This window comes from Gambusia affinis, linkage group LG10, assembly GCF_019740435.1.
Source record: "Gambusia affinis linkage group LG10, SWU_Gaff_1.0, whole genome shotgun sequence".
Taxonomy (NCBI): Eukaryota; Metazoa; Chordata; class Actinopteri; order Cyprinodontiformes; family Poeciliidae; genus Gambusia; species Gambusia affinis.
This window is the reverse complement of record NC_057877.1, coordinates 7,781,240-7,801,885: the sequence shown is the minus strand read 5'-3', so window position 1 is coordinate 7,801,885 and position 20,646 is coordinate 7,781,240. Positions and strand designations below refer to the sequence as shown.

At 44.0% G+C, this 20,646-nt stretch overlaps 1 protein-coding gene across 6 annotated transcripts in view; it reads left to right on the top strand.

Annotated features, from left to right (window-relative positions):
* dab1a (DAB adaptor protein 1a) overlaps window positions 1-18,643 on the top strand; it is a 270,399-nt gene extending 251,756 nt beyond the window's left edge. For 3 of the 6 annotated variants that reach the window (XM_044128726.1, XM_044128727.1, XM_044128730.1), the window contains 7 exons: window positions 7,581-7,643; window positions 7,744-7,840; window positions 8,573-8,979; window positions 9,429-9,624; window positions 9,723-9,871; window positions 11,166-11,262; window positions 15,741-15,867. In XM_044128726.1, the coding sequence (XP_043984661.1) occupies window positions 7,581-7,643; window positions 7,744-7,840; window positions 8,573-8,979; window positions 9,429-9,624; window positions 9,723-9,871; window positions 11,166-11,246 (993 nt within the window). In that variant the 3' untranslated portion in view covers window positions 11,247-11,262; window positions 15,741-15,867. Of the gene's footprint in view, window positions 1-4,886; window positions 5,028-7,580; window positions 7,644-7,743; window positions 7,841-8,572; window positions 8,980-9,428; window positions 9,625-9,722; window positions 9,872-11,165; window positions 11,263-15,740 lie in introns of all 6 variants that reach the window. The other 3 variants (XM_044128731.1, XM_044128729.1, XM_044128728.1) reach the window with 2 other exon arrangements.
* The last annotated feature ends 2,003 nt before the right edge of the window (window positions 18,644-20,646 follow it).

Here is a 20,646-nt window from a genome sequence, read left to right as displayed (position 1 = left end):
GAAGCCGGGTTAGAATGCAGTGCAGTTTTAGCAGGAAAATGATCATAAATGTATAACCAAATTCCTACAGAAATAGTACATCTGACACAAGATCAACCCACAACTTGGTATATAGGAATACCAAGTATTGTCCTATTGGTGAAAGGGAGAAGGATCCAGGGGTGCCAATAACTGTACCACTATTGCATTGAATGGAGTTGTAGTGGCTGATAGAGAATTTGGGGTTTAACTAAGGGTAGATCTGTTCCCTTTTTTCCGACGTCTGGCCAATTGATTGGCATATCTGAATTCCAATGAATTTGTTGAAAATGTTGTTTCTAAAAAGCATTTTCTTCCCAAATGTATTCAGATTAATAGTTGGATATTTCTATTTATTAGAGGTAGATTATGCTACTGCGTCCAGAGGAAAAAAAAAAAATCCGTCATGTGTTTGTATATCTGTAAATGCTTGTTACTGTGGGGATAATGAAAGATGACCTTCACTTGTATCAGGCCGCCATATATCTCATCTGCTCTCTGTCTGACTATAAAGATGATCGTTTTATTGCCGCCCGATTCAATCTTCTATAATCCAAACACTCGCAATAATCAGGCTGCTGTCCTGTGGATATGTGGGAGTGGATGTCTGGTTATATGTGACACCTCCGCCCGTCGAGCTTATTCTACTCCACATTCACATGCGCCCTCATTACAATGCAGATCCCACCATGTTTGTCTGCATCCCTCAGCAGTAGGTCTTTTTTTTTCTCTACCCTTTCACCCCCCCTTTAAATTGCTATCCTTGTACTCTGCTGGCAGTCACATTCCCAATACCATAAATTTAGGCAGCATCAATCTCACAGTTTTCTGGATGCTTATTATCTCCGCATTTGGTAAGAAGCTTACAGGCACCGTAGTACTTTTTTTTTTTTGTTCTTCCCTCACCGGCTTACAGCACATGCTGCTTTTTGGATTGCCTTTGTGCCGGTAGGTGTCTGGATGGGGCCGCATCCAACACGTTTCTGTTGCCGTGGAACCAATTGGACTTTGCAGCACTCTGGAGACACTTTAATTTGATTTGAAGATAAATCCAGCTTCAGAGGGTGGCACGCTGCTACTGTAATGCTCTTCAATCTTCTGAGCGTGAGACGCGGCATTCTCTTATGCCACTACGCGAGGAGCATATTGTGGTTTCCAACAGGAACCCACTCCCAATGCTCCGGAAGTCAGAAACATCATTCAGAGAGCATGATGGGCACACGCTGACAAAGCTTTGGCACGACAGCATGTGAACTGTTGGAAAGTGGAAATATCTCTTGAATAAAGTCAGCAGGATGCATTTTTCTCTTGGTCCAGTCTGACCAGAAGCAACCACAGGCTCGTCGTCTTTAGCTTCTCACGTAATTTGTTTTTTTTTTTGTTTTGTTTGTTTGTATTCAAGGTGAAGTATGAGACAACCTTTAGATGTTACAATTTGGAGTAGGGTGTATTGCCCAGAAACACACTGACTTGTCAGGAAGAAGCTGGAATCAAACCCATAACTTTCTGATTGCAGGAAGACTTCTCTACCCGCTGGTCCACAGGCAGCTAATTGTTAATTTTTTGTATGTGCTTCTAATTAAATCTAATTACAAATTTCAATTTAAGTCAGTAAAATAACACAATTTCCATTTAAGATTTGAAACCCTTTATGCTAGCTGCTGGTTATTGACTAAATATTGCAAACGGATTGATGTGATTCTCCTATTGTCAATTTAAAAAATATATATTCATATAACTGTAAGATACAAACTAAAAAGCACATTTTGAAAACTGTTAAGCAGGGTGGCTCCCAAATGCAAATTCTGCTCAGAGCCCAAATGAACCTGTGGCCGGACCCGCCACGGTTTTCTCTGCTGATATGAATCCGCAGCGCTCTCAGCCGGGCGGATGCTGGACGGTGGCATTAAGTGACATGTGCGCATGTGTGCCACCACACCTCAGACGGAATGATCCCATCAGTACAGACATGACCTCCTGTCTGCGGCGGTCCCTTCTGGTGTTTACTCTGTCACCTTCTTAAACGATAGCAAATCAATAAAACACACACAGACACGCACCCAAAAAGCCATCCCAGTCTACAGAGCTCTTGATCTGGTCAGACCTGTAATAGTGCGTTGAATCAACACAAGCCTCGGAGTCCGCATGTAGAGGTCAGCATGTCACATTTTCAGCGGACAGGCACAAGAGCTCCACTCAAACACTGGATTACTGATAACGTGGCATGATAGGATCACGACTGTGAATTACACTCTGGGTTGTTTTAGCTTTGGAGTTTATACAAAGGTTATGCCATGCAGACACACACACCTACACACATGTGAAGAGTAGAGTCAGCCATCCTGTTTGTCTGTCTTTCTGCAGCTCTGGATCATCCGTTTTATGTGACAGACCAACGCAGATTAGTGCAAATTGTGAAGCGAAAAAGAAAACGAAGCATGGTTTTCATCAACTTTTTTTGCAGATAATATCTGAAAAGTGTGGCATGCATTTGTATGCAGCTCCTTTGATATAATACTTTGAAGAACTACCACTAGTTGTTAAAAAATATAAACGTCTTTTGAGTTTTCTCTCTACCGGCTTTGAATATCAAAGTTTTGTTGTTTTCTTTTAATCATTTGTCATGACTCTTTTTAAATTCTCAAATGGGTTTAGGTCTGAACTTTGACTGGACCATTCCACTCCATTAATCATGTCATTAGCTCCAACCAGCGTTCCCGTTGCTGCCAAATAAAACATGCTTGATCAGATTATGTAATCTGAACACATTAGGAAATCATTTGCTTTCCGAAGTTAGAAAGTTGATGAAAAATGTAGCAAAGTACTTATTCTGGGTTGCTGAATATGAAGGCATCCCACATGTCTAAGATCTCTATTTGTAGGAAACATTGAAGATATTTGATGACTTTCCTTCCAATTCAGAATCGTATTATATTTTTTTGGTGGATGGTTGCATTAAAACCTAAGTAAATACATTAAAGTTTGAGGTTGTGATATGGCAAAATCTGAAAAACTTTTAGGAAACATGGATACCTTTTTAAGGCACTGTAACTATTCATGGATCCTCTGAGGTTTAGGAGATGCTCCCAGTATCAGATGGTAAATGAAAGAAGACTCAGTCGTAGCATGTATGATTTTTATTTTTCTGACTTGTGTGCATTGTTTGCACAAGGTCAGCGGTGCTTGAGCCGCATGCCAGCGCAATCAGTCACTCGGCAGGGAATCAACAAGGTGGTGTTAATTAAAGGGGATGCATTAATTGCATGCCGAACACATGTGCACAGGTAATTACTGTTTCCCTGGAGATGGCTAATTGATAGGCTTGCGGCTGCGATGATGAGGATTATACGGGCTGGGTGTGAACGGATGGCGAGCGCGTCTAACGGGCACAAAGGGATATTTGGCAGGACAGAAGGACAAACTGAGGGGAAGCCAGCAGCAGACTGCAACTTTCAGCAAAGATGGCAGATACTGTATGATTCAATAGACGATACACACCCACGCCACAAATTCAGACAAATGTGTTTCATCAGCTAGATTGAAATGAGCGATTATGAGTTCAGATTTTTTGAGGAAAAAAAGCTCAGTAGAAAAATGAGCTGTGCTTTTAGACCTGATTACGACTGGGCAATGTGTTATTGTTTTTCAGCATCAGCTAATGATGGCCATATCTCATGCTTTCGTCCAATGAAAGCAGCACACTCAATAATTTTGTCATGCAACAAATACGGTTCTGGCTTGGCTTCGTTAGACCCGTCTGCACCTCGTGTTTGGGCCAGAGCTGGAAACGGGAACGGAGGAGGCCTTCGTCACACTGTTTTTTTCTGCAGACAGAGGAGAGTGGTATTGGTGGGAAGATTTTGCAATAGACATACAATACCTTGAGAAATTATTCCGACACTCTGAGCCGTTCACATTTTTGTGAAACACAAACTTTATTGTACTTTATTGGGGTTTTGCGTGATGGACCAACAAAGAGTGGTGAAAAGCTGTAATGTAGAAAGAGTTGATACGTGGTTTTCAAAAATATTTCACAAGTAAAATCTCAAACTGGTGCGCCAAACCAGTTCACCGCATGTAGAGATGGAACATTTTCAACATCAATTTTCAAGTTTTGCTGCAGATTCTCGGTTGAATTTAAATCTAGACTTTGATCAGTCTATTGACATTTGCACTGCTGCCAATAATCTATATTCACATTTCCTTGTATTTTAATTTATATAGTATAATGTTTATGTATTGAGACATTACTTTTATCCTGTTATTTGTACTTGTAGGTAATATTTAGCTACATTTCGAAGGTTATTTCACATTTTGTACTTTTTCTAACCTATTTTAAGTGGCGTTTTTGCAGACAGCAAAGTAAGTTTTTTATTATATAAGGAAATGTGTTTGTACTGTGCACATGACAATTAAACGTTGAACTTAAACACTTGAATAAGCTTTGATTTAAACCATTCATTAGTAGCTCTACATGTATTTTAAGGACATTATAGTCTTATTAGCCATCCTGTCAACAGATTCTCCCCCCTGAGCTACAGATCTCTGCTCCTTGTTTGGTGAAATCAGGTGTCATTTTTCATTCCACAGAATAACTGTGAGCAACTTTGTGTTTTTGGCACATAAAAATCCAAGTAAAATAGATTTAGGTGTCAAAATATGGACAAGTACAGGCTCTTGCAAAGCCCTGTGTTTGTGTCATGATGAGCAGACAAGCTAACATGGTATATTCAAGAGATCAAACTTCACTGCTTCTGTTTGGGCGTGTGTGTGCGTGTGTGTGTGTGTGAATCGAAAATAACTAACATGTTTGTGTGCAAGAACATTTTCATCCCACCTGTCATCTAACACTGGGGTTTGGATTACAGAACGGACATAAAAAAAAATCCCATCATCATCATCATCATCATCATCAACATAAGCGCGAGAAACCTGTCGAAGGTCAACAGCAGCCGAAGCAGCAGGAAGTTGCAGATCTAATAGACTTAAACCTGGACATGGTGACTCAGGTAAGACGCTGTACATCCATACCAGGACGTCTTCCTCTGTTTTCCAGCGGGGAGCCGTAAAGGTTAGCGCTCAACCCTCATTAGCTGCTTCGCTAGTCACTTCCTCAGATGAGGTTTTGTCGCCACATCCTGATCGGTTCTGCACCTCTTGTTCTTCTTTCGTCTGAAGTGACCCCGACCGTAGACCTCTGTCATTACTGAATAAAACATGCGCCTTTCCTGTTGCTATAGCAGCCAAGTTTGGCCAGGAGGACATTAGGATGCTGCACTGCTGCGCTCCCACGTTCACTCTTGTGTGTTTGTCTAAAACTGAAAAATAGGAGTAGCAGAGACGAAGCCCCCCGTCCATTAGCTCCGCCTGGAGGTCTTTCAGGAGAGAAAATATCTTGCAGACAAAGTTCAAACTCGAGCAAAAACACGGGATCACTTCTCTGGGAGTGAATTCAGCCAGTTATTTTTTTAAAACTGTTTGTAGAGAAAAGAATTAAATCACTGAAATTCCTTTCTACGATTCAGTTTCCTTAATTTTTTAGAACCGATGACATTTTAAGAACTGTTTGCTAATCTCTCAACAACAAAAAAACAGATAACGAGATCTTTCAGTGTTAATAATAATAATTTTTTTTTTAAAAGCAACAACAGGCATCCATTTAATCTGCATATCTAAAACAAATGTTTTCACCACTCTAATCATGCAGATGAGCATCCAGTTAAGAGACTCACATATTTAAATCAGTTGCTGCTGATAGACAGGTTACACAGCCCCAACAAGACTGCTGTCAGCGCCAACAATGAAAAGCATTCGAAGCGTCTTTCCAGAAGGTAAACCAACACGGGTTGTAACAAAAGATGCCGGTTGTTCCCTGTCTGCTGGCTCCAAAATCTGGAGCCAATGCAAATACATTGGGAAGGTAATAAAACACACAGGTAGACAAAGGAAGACTTCAAGGCAATACAGTCAAATAAATCAAGTGGAGAAAATGAAGCATCTTTTAGCTTTCATTTTAAATTAAAAGTGTTGCCTAAATGAATGGTGAACATGTCTCAACATGCCATCAGAAATATGATTGCCTTTTAAATCATTTTTGCATGATTGATTAATTAACTTCAATCTCTTATTCCCAGAACTCATTTGCAGTTAGTTAAGCCTGTTTTGGTAAAGAGAACTTTGAAACTGGTTTCAAATTAAGTTTCTGGACGATCCTTTTTGGTCCATCATCAGTATTTTAAATAGTACTGTAAATTCACAACAGTGGTAAAAAGCTTTATTGGTCATTGATGTTTGTGGAATCTGTTAAAATGACTCGTTTTAAGCCTTATTTACTCCGTAACAACATCTACACTCAAGAGAGTTGTCATTATTACATTGCTTCATAGTTAATCCACAAGATTCGCTATTTGAATTTATTACTGGCCTTTCATCTTTGTAGTTTATTTGAGCTAAAAATCTCTGTTTTTATGTGCATCACTAATTGTAATTCTTTTAAAAGCAAATAACTCCCAACAATTCCAAGTCAATGATGCACATAAAAACAGAGGAAGTTTAAAAATGTCTCCCTGAGCAAAATGTGTTTTTTCTTCCCCTGAACATTTCTTTATAAACTGCTAATTTTACCACTTATGTGTAAAAATTAATCCCATTGAAATTTTGTCTTTGCTTCTTGTCGCATCTGTATCTTAACTACTTAATCTCTCTACAAGAGCAGCTTCTGCCCCAATGAAATATACACACCACAGCCTCAGATCTCCTCCCAGGCTTTGTGAAAGTAAACTCTTCATGACTCGACGTCGTGATCACAGATCCATTTTCTGATAGATGCACAAAATAACTTTCCGGTCCGCATGACCCATGAGTGAACGGGGGGAGGAGAGGAGATATTCTAAGAACATTCATTATCTCTGCAAGAAATTATCCGCATCCATGATTTATGCAAATCTCTGACCATGTGTTCAAGGCTTAAATTCCTTTTATCGACTAAAAATAGTTTCCTTCGGTTGCCACTGGCCAAAAGATATTAGTAATGCGCAGCGAAAAAGAAAGGAATAAAAAGAAGAGAGTTATTAAGGAGAACCATGGGAAGGAAATGATATAGAACAAGTTCAGATCAAAAAGATCTGTAGTTCTTCCCTCTGAGACACAACACACATCCTCCACGAGAGGAAAACAATAACGACTCAGGCTCAGAAGAAGACTCTGGTGCAGTAAAGATGTGAGGCGGTGAATTCCTCAGCTAGCAGAGAGCGCCGCTATCAGAAGCAGATGACAAGTGTAATAAGTTGTGGTGGGTATTGTCATCCTGATCATTACATCTCATTCTCCCATCTCTGCTCACCTCTCTTGTTCCCCCTCCACTGTGTTGCTGCAGCGGCGTTCAGGTAGGTGGCGTTTTACCCGCATGTAGCTGCTCCCGCGTTGCATGCGGCGTGCGATGCATGTTGCACCGGAATGCTAACCACTTCACGATTCGTCTTCCAGACGAGCATAGCAGCCATCGCTCCCTGACCGACTGCGTTTGTTTCCTCTTTCTTTTCCCTCCCCTCTCTATTTCTCAGAACATCAGCCAGTTAGAGATTTTCGGAGACATGTCCACGCCGCCTGACATAACCTCCCCGTCCGTGAGTAATGCGTTTCCCTTTTAATCAAACTTCATTTTTGCATTTTTTAAAAATTTGTTTTTGAATTGTTGCTTGCTCACCTGACATCCGACTCCCACAGACCCCGGCGTCCCCCGCCAACACCCTCGACCCCTCGCAGGGCCTGCAGCCGCCTACGGAACTGTTCGCTCCCTTCAATCCTGCGTCCGTGCCCTCAGGTGAGGCCTCGCTTATTCGCCGCCGCTACAGGCACCGGGCAAACAAACGCGTTGGGCGATAAGGAGAAGCTGTGAAGTCAAAGGATTAGAATGCAGAGGACGGAGGGACGAGAGGGAGAAGGGAGGGGAGGTTCTGCTGGAATAAACAGAGAAGGAACAGAATTGAAATGCAGATGACTGGATACTGGAGGAAAGGTGGAGTCGGTTGTGTGCTGAATATGAAACGCTTTATTAGCTTGCCTCCTCGGATGCTACTGCTGACTTACCTGAAGCTGAGGCGGCACTGGCAAAAGATGAGAAGCCTGAAGTTCATGTTGGTCACTGTCAGAGCGGCTGAGGGTAAATGTCAACCTCCTCTCCTGTAGTTAACTACAAGAGAGCAGAAGCTGCGAACTAGTGACTGTGTAATAAGAAGTACCTTTTGCTGATGAGTTTGAGTGATTTTAATGAGACTGCGTTGTGCTCTGCCTTCCCATAATGATCCTGCCTCATTCTGGAGGTAATTATTATAGTTCACCATGACCATTAAGCGGCTCCGCATTAGCTGCAGGCAGAAGTAGGGCAGCGCTCTCTGGTGATGCATGTCTTATTATCTTTGTGGGTTTGTGCACAGAGGAGAAGCACCAAATGTGGGTTTTCTAATCATAAGAGTGTCCTCTCTTAGACTTTATGAAAAGAATGAGGGGGAAAATGGAATGACTCTTTCTAATGTTGCCCAATCTGTGCTTCCAGGTTATGTGACGATGGGAGCAGTACCTCCTGGCCATTGGTCCCAGCAGGCGTTTGCTGCCCAGACGCCGCTAGCCTTCGGGGTCCAGTCTCCTCTGGGCCCCGTAGCCCAGGTGATACCGGGCGGACAGCCTCTGATCTGGGGCCAGGCCAACATCTTCCCCGCAACCCAGCAGCAGTGGGCCGCCATGGCGGCTGGAGCCTTCTCCCCGACAGCCTACCTCCCAGCCCAACCCGTGGGGGCTCTGCCGGCGGCGATGTTCCAGACGCTCGCCCCGGTCACCACTGTGACTCCGGCCAGCGAGAGCCAGTCGGGCGCCGGGGCCAGCGCCTCCGCTCCGTCCCCGTCGGCTTCGTCGAGTCCGCAACACGGAGAGGGGCCCAAGAAAATGGGCAAGGAGATGTTCAAGGTGGGGGAGCAGCGGCTTCGGTTCAGGGCTTGAGTTGAACCAAATGCTCATTTGAAGGTGTGATGATTATACAAAAAATGATTTATGAAAAAAATAATTTTTTTCATAAAAATTTATTTTGCTTTTTAAAATAAGATAATTTAAAAAAAAAAAACAGGCACTTTACAGGGCTCTGAAATTACCAGCAGAACACTTGAGTGCATCAAACGAAAGGATAAAAGAAAGTTTTTGATTGGCTTTAATAGAATAGTCTTTGACCCGTACTAAACCCAATCTCATTTATAGACTCAAACCTGAAAGCTCAGGTCACACATAATCCACTATTAACTGTATTAAAGCTGCAATCAGCTGAGCTACATCTGAACAGTTTGTTCATTACATTAAAAAAGAAACCTCTAAAGTCACTCTAGTGTGCGCTTCTCTGACCAGACGTTACCTTGTGCTCTCAGGATTTCCAGCTGGCGAAGCCTCCAGCCATGCCGTCCAAGAAGGGCGAACAGCCCAGTCTAGCGGGAACCTCAGAGGCGTTCAGCTCTTACTTCAGCCGCGTGGGCACCGCCCAGGACACGGACGACTGTGACGACTTCGACATTTCCCAAATGAACCTGACGCCGGTCACTTCCACGACGCCGTCCACCAACTCCCGTGAGCGCGCCGCCACTGCCGCCGACCTTCCAGCACCTCGTGCATCCCAATGCTCGTCACTGTGAAAAAACAAAACAAACGTCTTTTCTCCTCTGCAGCTCCTACGCCGGCCCCCAGGAAGAGCTCCCCATCCAAGTCCTCGGCTTCTCACGTCAGCGACCCTCCCACGGACGCCACAGACCCGCCCACGGACGACTCGTTCGGGGAAGCGGACGGCAGCCCCAGTCGTAGCGGGGAGGAGGACGCTGTAAGTGTGTGCATGCCTTTAAAACCTCCCTTTTTTGGGATGCCTCTGTAACCTACACGCTGCGTTAATGTGCGCTGATAAATAGCCTTTGCTGCCGTGTTGGCGGGCCAGGTAATCACTCTGGCTGATTAGCGGGCCGATGTTGCCAGTGTCGCTTGATGAACGCGCATTCGTGCCGGCACACGTAAAAATGCCCATCAGACGTGGTTTACTGCATGAATAGCAGCACGCGGGAATGCGGTGGTGTGTGTGTGTGCGTGTACGGGTGTGTGTGTGTGCATGCGCGTATGTGTGTGCATGGTCAACACGGCGTTAAATTAGCTGGTGGAATTGTCAGAGACATCATTAAGCTGTTATTAATATCAGCCAGGTAGCGTCCATACATCACCACTTCTAAACAGACAGGTTCATCTCTGCTGGGACAGCTGGAGGAGGCAGAGTGCCCCGCTTCCTCTTCCCGGGGCAATTAATAGTTGTTGTTTTTTCCCACCCTAACCGACAATAACAAGTGGGAGAAAAGCTAAAGTAGAAGAAGAGAAGTAGAATGTCTGACCTTCTAAGAAACAAGGCTTTTCTCTTCGATTTTCGTCTCTTTTCTATTTCTTTCTTGCTTTGCATCTTTTCTCCCACTCTCTCTCTCTGTCTGTTTCCCGCTCTCCACTCCCCCGGTATGAAACATTACTTTTATGCCTCCAGTCCAGCTATTATTGGGAAAAAAAAGAGGACTTTCACGCTGTTGAAAATGTCAGTAGGCCTAAATAACACACATATGGCTTTTCACAACCCTGACCCCTTAAAAAAAAATAAAAGGGAAGGGGGAGAAAACAAATTGCAGAACTGGTGGCGGCACCGAGTGAGTGTGGTGAAAAGGTTACGGAGGGAGAGAAGAGGACAGGAAGGATGGCGTGAACGCAGAGGAACGGCGTCCCGCTCTCTGCGGGGAGAGGTGTAAAAAGCAGAAGTGTTTTAGCGCCGGATCGATGGAGCTAACTCCACAGAGGCTTTTATAATTGATCACTGTAAACGAGCGCGTGTGCAAGTGTTGTGTTTGTGCGCGCTTGAAATGATGTTTCTGAGAAAAGAGACAAACTGGATGGGAGTTGTTTTTTTTCCCCTCTCCTTCAGGTTGCTCAAACCTTTATCTTTGCTTGCTGTCTGCTCTGTTCTTAGTCTTTACCGATCCTTCAGTCTCAGATTTATTCTTCTCAATCTTCTCTTTCCTTCTCTCTCTTTTTTTCCCTCTGTCAATTTCACCTCCTTTCCCCTCGTTCCTCCCCCTTCGTCCCGTCTTTAGGCGTGTGGTTCTGGGTCACCCTGCCCCAGTGAGACAGCAGAGCCCAGCCCAGAACAGGCCAGTCCAGAGGCTGGGAGCTAGATGGCAGCAGGGCAGGGTAGGTATGACTCCCCCCTCTTCAGCCTTCGCTTTCACTCCTCCCTCGTCATTTCTCTGCACGTATCTGTTCTTCTTTTTGCCTGTCATCTTTTTACTCCTGTGTTGTATTTCTTGGTTGTTGTTTTTTTTTTGTTTGTTTGTTTGTTTTACTTTGTTACCTCAGCTGTTGTGCGATTGTTCTTTTTATGACGCATCCTAATTCCGTGTGGGTTTTGCAGTGTCTTTCATACCCATTGAACTATTTTACATTTTCGCATAGCTGCAAAGTATAATTGTTTAGTTTCTTTTCTTTGTGACCATCCTAGAATAGTGGATGAATCTGAAGGAAAAGGATGCAAACATTTTTTTTAAAATCTGCATTTGTGTTCATCTCCTTTACTTTACAGAGGTTTTCTAAAACATTTGAAAGTAATTTAAGTCTGGAAAGCTGGAATACCAAGACACAATCCTAATGGACATGATACTGACACTTGCAAAGCAGCCAATCCAGGAGAAGCATTCGTTTTCCTTGGTGCCGATTGGCTGTTCCTCTAAAGGTGGAGATAAGGGAGACTGTGGATATTAACTTTTGTGGTGCAACATTAAAAATTGCAAAGAAGCTGCTCCTAGACCATATGGAGCCCATAATCTGTGGTCCCAAAACCAGATTGCTAATCTCACATTCGCTGCCTTATGGTCCTTGTCTGCTTTATAAAAGATTTCTGCAGAGGAAGAAATCATCAGAGCGCCTGTACAGTGGGAAAATTTCTCATTAATTTATAGGAATTACAGCAAATCTTGGAAGATTGAACACGTCACATGGAAGAGTCCCTTTTTGTAGACCTTCTAACGTGAAAGAAATTAGCCTGGTCATCTGTGCAATCAAAGGCAATGACAATCTGCAGCGCCACCATTTGGCTGGAGGGTAAAACATTGCAAAAACACAAAATCTTAGCAAGTGTTTTTGTTTAGTTTCTGGTGCACATATCTTAGCACATTTGAACTAACTTACAAGTAGCTTTTCAGCAAGATATAGGAGCTTGTTTTCAGTCAACAATTGCTTAATGTTTATTTTTTTTAAAGTACTAGTTACTTATGACAAGATAACTTTACCATGTTATCAGTAAAATAATCGGCCAGTGGAACTAGTACTTTTTTAAAGAAATAATTTACTTAAGCTAAGCTTGAACATTTTGCTAAAAACTAAGTTAGTTTTTTCACATGTGCTAAGACTAAAAACAAGACCAACATCTCACCATGAAACTTGGTAAGATTTTGTTGAATCTCAGTGAATCGCTGAGCTTTGTTACTCCAATGAAACAGCATTATCCAACACTACATGTGGTAGTACAATAAGAGGATTTCCACTCTGAATACTAATGAATATTAAAGTATATTTGGTGGTTGAACTATTACAAAAGGCATTTTTAGAAGAGGCTTCAAATATTCGCAAATCGTAGCTATTCGCGGCATCTGTGGTCCCCACACCAGTCAGTGTAAATAATTATCATTTTCATTCTACGGCAAAACATTGTTGCACTTCCTGTTGGTCTGTTGCATAAAACACATTGAACTGGTTGCACTGAGATCAAACGTGATGAAGTTCGAGGTTAACGGACGCTCTGTAAGACCAGAGGCGCTCCATATGTGGCATTTGGTGCAAACTGTAAAGACCTTTTTGTGCGTCAACACTTTTGCCACTGTGCTGTCATTGTGCCCTGCATTCACACCCAGATCCGTAAATGGCACACATCTCCGAGGGACAGACGGCGTGACAGCTAATCAGAAACTGTGCACTTGGATGAGCATCTCATCTGCTGGGATTTCAGCACAATATGTTAATCTTGGATTCTTTGCTCAGTGAAACCGTGATCTGTGCTGACATACTATGAATTATATATGTAATCTAACAGGTCATACGCTCGCCGCCGCTAAAAGTGACGAAACTCGTATAGACAAGCTAAAATAATCCTCCATCGGCTGGAAATTTCAGCCAGGAACATGTGGAGGTGCAGTATGCTTATTTAATAAGTCACAGAGAGAGAGACCCACACACACTCCAAAGAGGAGAGCCATTTTGATCCCCTGCCTCCCCGCCCGGCGTCCTCACCCACACGGTTCTCCACAGCGGCTCCTTAATGATAGCTGCTGGCACTCACACTGGGGAAAAAAAAAATCGAATGGTTTTGTTTTCATCAGCTAATACTTGGGTGCCAAGATTAATGACTAGCCCCATATAATTGGCATTAATTAAAGCAGAAGAAGCCCTGAAGTGCCTTCTGATTCCAGAAGAGGAGGAGGTGGATGACTGGCTGAGCAGCAAGTCTCCCCCTTCCCTTTTTGTTTTCTTTTTTTTTTCTTCTTCTTTTGGACCCTGGTTCTGCAGGGCAGCAGGTGGATGTGGGGTCCTGAGCGCTGAAACTGGAAGCCTCCTCCTTCTGCGGGGAGGCGGACCCGCTCTGGTCCAGCGGCGCCGCTCCCATCTGGTGTTTACTTGCTCAATCACGTCGACTTCAGACATCTTCCCAAACACACACCTGTCCAATAGGCTCGGCCCGTTCCCCGGACGAACACGCCTGTGATCGATCCTTTCGCCACCTGCGCTCGAATCGGAGCCAAAAGCCGAACCCCTACCAGGCTGGTGGGGGAGTTAAGTGTTTTTTGTTTTTTTTGTTTTTTCTCCGGTCATCTCATCATGTCCAGCGATCGCTCTCTGGTGTCCACCGTGAAATGACCAGTTTCCACGGTTCGCTGATAAAATCGCTCACACACGCACAAAGGTAGCTCAAACTCTCCGGAGTCCAGGTTGGACCGGCCACGTCAGCACATCACTCATACCTCCGCTGAGCCTCCATCATCCCTCCCCTCCTTCCATCCCCGCTCTGTCTTGGCCCGGGATGAAGTGGCCTCGCCTGGCAGTGCCGGGCGGACGCAAGGCGACGCTGCAGGGCGGCAGCGGTGCTGCGTTGGCTGATCGTGAAGCGTGTGCTTGCTGTCACTGCTCGTCTCAGCCCCGCTGTCACTTCTCTGAGGGCTGCAGGCAGCTACTTTCTGCTGACTGCTTGGCCTTGCCCTCTGCCACATTTGCAGCCCACAGCCGAGGTTGCTGGCCCAGCCTCAGACCCAGCTGCTGTGTAGAGTCATGAGATGTCTTTTTTTTGTTGTTTTTTTTTTTTTTTTTTAGGGCTTTCTTTTAGTTGTCTTGACTTTCATCCTTATACTTTTGATGTGCAATTTTCTTTTATCAATCTGCAACCATATGTGATACCTTTTAAGTCCAGTTCAGGGCCAAAGAAATGTAACTTTAAGATTACAGTTAAGTCAACTCAGTTTTTATTTGCATACTGCTAAATTACATCAACGTGAAAAGATATGAAACAGTATTTTAAGGAGTCACTGAATGCAGAAACGGCTAAAATACTTTAATTAGTAGATTTATTAGTACAGCCTCTGCCACAACCAGCCCTTTGAGGACATTCATGATCTGAATGCGACCCAAAATACAAATGGGTTTGACAAACTTGTTACAGAAGGACATCCATCTATCTGTTATCTGCAAACTCTTTGTTTTATAACCCACATATAGGAAATTAAATGGTGATGGTTTAAAAAGAACCAATTTTTCTGCAGCGCATGTGTATTAGAAATGATATATTTCGCAGCAGGGTTTTTTCATGAAAAGATCAGGTAACTTTTGTGACTCTAAAAGTTTTATTCAGCTGGACTGAGATCAAATATGGCTGCTTGGAAGGAAAAGGTTGCACAACACAGGGTTAGGGGGGGTTGTACATAAGTATCCCAATTTGTATCAGTTCCTTTTACCTCACAATTTGTTTTGAGAATTGTATCTGAAATAATGCAGTAATGTTGAATTTCTAACATGACCAAGCAGAAAATAGCAGCTACCATTCAGTCTGAGCAGCTCCTGCCTCCTCAGAGATTCGACTTCAACCTCTACATCCTTTGCTTCTCTTTGAGAGGGAGAGATTCGATATAGTAGGCCGGCTCCAGATCAAGATGCCAGTTTGGCGGACTGAATGATGGCTGGCTGTAATTATGTGTGCGGTAATAACCGCCCAGATGTGGGCGTTGTGCGGTCCACCCTGCACCGTCGTCTTCTGGCTCAGTCGGAGGGAAACTCAGACGTGACGACTTGTAGCCGGTCTTTCAAAGTCTCTGGTTTATGCGTCTGATTCATGCTGGTCCTGGAGGTGAGCCCGAGGTGGGAACAAACATGCATGTCAGCGCACGGCGACACAGAGAAACAATAACGAATGTATATATATATTATTAAAAGGTAATAAATACAGTGGACGAAGCAAGAACTGATTGAAGTCTGGGTTTTAGGGCAGTGCGCTACTGACACCTGGTGGTGGAGTGAGATACGACCGACGCAGCTCTGGGTTGCACCTGTCACGGCCTGTGGGTTTATAATGTTCGCGGCTGTGCAAAGAAAAACGCGTCTGATTTTCTGTTTTCTCTCCATCTCATCAGCAGAAGGGGAAGGACCCTCTCTACGCCCAGATCAACAAGGGGAAGAAATAAAGAAATACCCAGGAAGACAGACCTGACCAGCACTGAGTGAACAGGAGGAGAACCCTTTACCTCTGTGCGAGCGTGCGTGTGCGTGTGTTTGCGTGTGCATGCATGTCTGGCACATCCCGGCCTGGCCAAGCCCTTCATCTTCTTTTCCTGCTAACAACCTCCCAGGAGGAGCTTCAACACTCTCACACGCCTCCTCCTCCTCTCTGCAGTCGTTCCTCCTCCTCAGAGGAGCGAGCCCTCTCAGTCATTCTCCACAGGCAGGAGGCACATCCATCACCCAGACAGGTCCAGCTCTCCCTCCGCCACGCTGTCTTCTCCGCTCCTCTCTCCTCTCCCCTTCGGCGACTCACACCCAGCCTTACGGACATGAGCCACTCCTCTGCCTCCTTTCTTTCCCTCCCTCCGTCACTTTCACACCCTTTCCTCTGCCTATCGCGTCTGACCAGAGACTCTGCTGCCTGGAAGAGACTGAGTCGAGCAGTGCCTCCCTGTTTGTGACACGCGCACACACACTTTGCACTCGTCATGCGTAACGGACAGAACCTGCATCCGTCTAGCGAGGCGATCCCTCGGGGAGGTGCCTAGACTCTTAGGGATGGCCCGTTACCGGGGAGAGGGGGGGAGTGGGGCAGATCATTGCTTCTGACTGGTTGGTTGATTGATTTTTGGGTATTTTCTGCCCCTTGCTTGTGAGTGTCTGCTGGATCACTATGCAGAATCAGACTCTCTGGGAGCTCCTCACACACCGACTCCACGCATCCTTTGCTCACAGCAGTGAGCCTACATGCAAAGACACACACACGCACACACACACACAGAGCCATGCCACACCTTGTGTAACATGCGTACACGCAGTAATTTGCCAAACGTCTCTGCGGCGCACAGCCGGACTGGCGAACCGGACCGCTGGTGGAGGAACGGACCCCGGGAGGGACGAGTTGCGAGCTGAAACAGATTCTGTGATTGAACTCTTCATTCTCTATAGCTTTTGTACAATAATGATTTAAAAAGGAAAAAAGAGAGAGATCAACCTGGGAAAATTGAATTTTTATTTTATAAAGTCAGTCAAGCCGCTGGAGTCAGCTCTACCGGGTAATATAGAGTCAACATGGCTTTACGGCATCTGAGCTTTGATTTGCCAAAACTCATTTTTGTAAATAATGAGAATGACGACCATTCTGTCCGCTGGACGTCTGTGCCATAAAATGGGAAGGCTTCGGTTATGCAAGACTCTTGATGTTAATCCAAGCAATACCAACACACAGTGCCTTGCAGAGGTATTCATACACCTGACTTTTTTTTTCCTTCTTTTTAACACTTTGTCTCCTTACAACCACAAACTTTATCGTATTTTGTTGCGATTCCATGAGACAGACCAACACGAAATAATGCATATTTGGGAAGCGGATGGAAAAGATGGCATTATTTTGAAGTCTCGCCTCCAATTTAAATCTGAAAGGTTGTGCGTTTGTGTCTTATCTCCCATCTAACGGGTTCCCCCAGTATAAAATCTGGCGCTACCAGTTGCTTTCAAAAGTTCACTGAAATGAAAGCAAATTCATGTAAAAGGTGGTTTCTACTGAACATGCACTCAGCTCTTACTCTCATAACCCAAATGAAGAACGTTTGCCTTTAGAAGTCACCCGATTAGGGAATAGAGTCCTGGCAGAGGCGGCGCCACAAAGTATTCAGTCCCCATTTGCCTGAATACAATCTAATTGAAAGTATTTGTGTTCAGCTTCCAATGCTGTTCATCCTTTAGATGTCACCTAATTAGTAAAATGGTTCAGCATTGTTATTCCACGCTGAGCTGATTAGGTTTTTAATAACAAGCGCAAAAGCTGAAAACCATGTTTACCTTTCCTTCCACATTTATGCATTATTCCGTGTTGACGTATCGCAAAATACCTCCCGTCCTCAGCTCCCCTCTGCCCCAATATGTTTTGAGGTTTGAGGTTGCAATGTGTCAAAATGTCAAAACATCCTGTGTTGTGAATATTTTTGCAAAGCACTGCATGTTTTTTTTTTGTTTTGTTTTCTTCTTTCTCTCCCAGTTTGCTTTGTTTTGTTTTGCAGCTCCAGCTCCGCGCTGCGTCGTTTTCTTTTTTTTGTTTGTTTGTTTGTTTTCTTTTTGTGCAGCGTTTTAAACGAGAGTCACTCGGTGATTTCCAGCTCTGGAGTCGCGCATCACCGCCCCGCTTTGTCTTCTGAGGTCCCGTCACTGCAGATTACGTTTATGTCCAAAGCATATTAGCTTCTACAGTTTGTGTTTGCGCCCAACACCCTCCTGGCCCTCTAACCTCCCATCCCCCCCACCCGGTGTGGCACAGCCCTGCGCTTTTGCAACCACAAAACATTCATTATTGTGTTGCAGGCAGCACTGACTGACTGCAGCCATGTCATCATCCATTGCCCACTTTTGGTCAGGTGCCCGCCCCCCCCCCCCCCCCCCCCCCCCGCTACAGCTTCGTTATCCGTGATGCCAATATATCCCTATTTTATGGCCAGTGTCCCCACGCCACTCGAAAGCTCTTTTTGGACTTGGGATAACAAACTAGACAAACTCTGACACTACTAGAAGGCGAGGAAAGAAGCTAAATAAAAACAAAGGGAACCGTTGCTGTTTGAGTACATAAACATTTCTAGACCTATTTTAACTTTACCTCAGCTAACACTTTCTTAATGTAAATTGAAGCATTATTTTTATCTTTATTGAATATGACATTCTACAGTGGGTTTTTAGATGATTTTTTTTTTCTTTTTCTTTTTTTGGGTTCTATCTTGATTTACGTATTCCACCATGTATTATTACCTGTTACAAATAAACACTCCCCAAATGATCCATATGTCTTTTTATTGCCTCTGACCTTTGGTGTGTTTGAGTAAGAGAGAGTGAGCCTAATGGGGTGTAGCTGCCAGGGGTGACCCCCACAGCATGTCTTTAGTTACTATTAAGTGAGGGCCACAGCATTCATGTCGTAATTTAACACTGTTTTAATGACCTGTCACAAGCTGCTGCACAGGCAACCCCTGATCCAAGCTGTCATGAGTTTTATTACCGTGCAAGTACAAAGCAAGGACCTGAGCAAACTTCCCCTTTCCGTCTGGCTTGGGATGCATTGCAAATTTTCATGCTGAATTTTTTCCTTTCTTTTTTTTTTCTTTCTTTTTTTTATTCAGGCTGGTTCAATTCACTCCTACAACTTAACAGAGAAAACATCTAGGCATTGATTCTGCCCAGGACTTCGATTTTCTTCACTCCCAACCAGTCCTACTATGCTTTTTAGTATCGTTATGCTGTAGGGCACAGGGGTCAAACGCCAGTCCTGGAGGGCCACTGCCCAGTAACTTTTAGATGTGCCTCTGCTCCACCACACCTGAATAGAATAATTAAGTAATTAGCAAGGCTCTGGAGAGCTGATCTACACAAGAAGGAGTGTTCTGTACCTGTGGCACATCTAAAAACTGCAGGACACCGACCCTTGAGGACGAGTTTGACACCCCTGCTGTAGGGTTTCATATTTTCCTAAAAACACACACCTGGTAGATTTCATGATGGTTTGCTGGTTCAGGAAAGCATCCCCAAACGTCCACCTCCATGCTTCCCGGTTGTTGTGAAGTCATTTTCTTGGAATGTTGTTTTTTTTATTTTTTGCCAAGCATGTCTGTCTGTTCTTCTGTCCAAACATTTCAGTTTTTAAGTTCCTCATGCCAAAGAATATTCCACAAACCCTGGTCTTTGTCTACGCTCTGTGTCAAATGCAACTCTTTGAATTTTTCTTAGAAAAGGCAGGTTTGACGCTTGCTTGCCTCCTGTAAAAGTTAATTAAGCATGCACTGCTGCGGGCGAGTTGGCGACATTTTGGATTTTGCAGAGACTTCTTTAAAACGTCTTGGACAGCCAGACTTCTGTAGATTGTCTTTTGTCTCTTTTCAGTGCAGTCCATGGTGACTGGTGAACCAGTCACCATGGACTGGTGAACACCAGTCTTTCCATGGTGTTCACCCTCACGTCAAAGGTCAGGAGCAAACAGAACCAAATGTCAGAGATTTAAACAGAGCAAACAGCCTTCAGAGGACAAGTGTCATGTAAGGCGATATTAAATCCAGGGTTACTCCTAATTTGCTCAGGAGAAAATTTAATTTCATTAAATTTTGTAGAAAATTAAAAACTCTTGACATTAAATATGTATATGTCCAAAACATATAAGCTTGGATGTATCAAGTTTCAGAATCCTACTAGAATACCAACCCTTGGTGAGGTGGTATGAACGGTTCGGTAAGATGGTTTGTTGCTGACATCATAGCAACTTCGGCACGCCCTTTTCCATTTCCTGTGACAGTTTATTGAAATAGTCTCACTTCACTGCCATTGTGGCACCTGGTTGTCCAGGTGGTTTCAGATTAGCCAAGCCCTTTTTGTTCCAACACAGTCATCTGTATCCACCAACCAGAAGCAGTTTTGTGATGAATGGGTTATCAAGTTGTTGTTAAGGAGGAGATTTATTTAATTCAGTCAGTTAATGTAAATCCTGAAACGGCATGTTTACAACATGTTTGTCGTCGGTATATTTCTTTGACCAGTGCTGTCAGCAGTAACATTTGGGAAATATCCAAGCAAAAACAGGGAATCAGGTGGATTCAACAGGAGTTGGCAACATAGATCTAAACATTTCAGGATCTCCTAGCTGAATAAATAGAAGTGGACTTCAGTGGTTCAGGGTTGGAGGCCTCAGATGCTCCCTGACCCCTGTCACTTTCAGCTCTGTTTGGTAGAATGTCTCCATAGCTTTCAAAGCTGTAATAGAGACGTATCTGTGGCAGGTGGTGTATTTACTTACGCATATTAGAAATACTT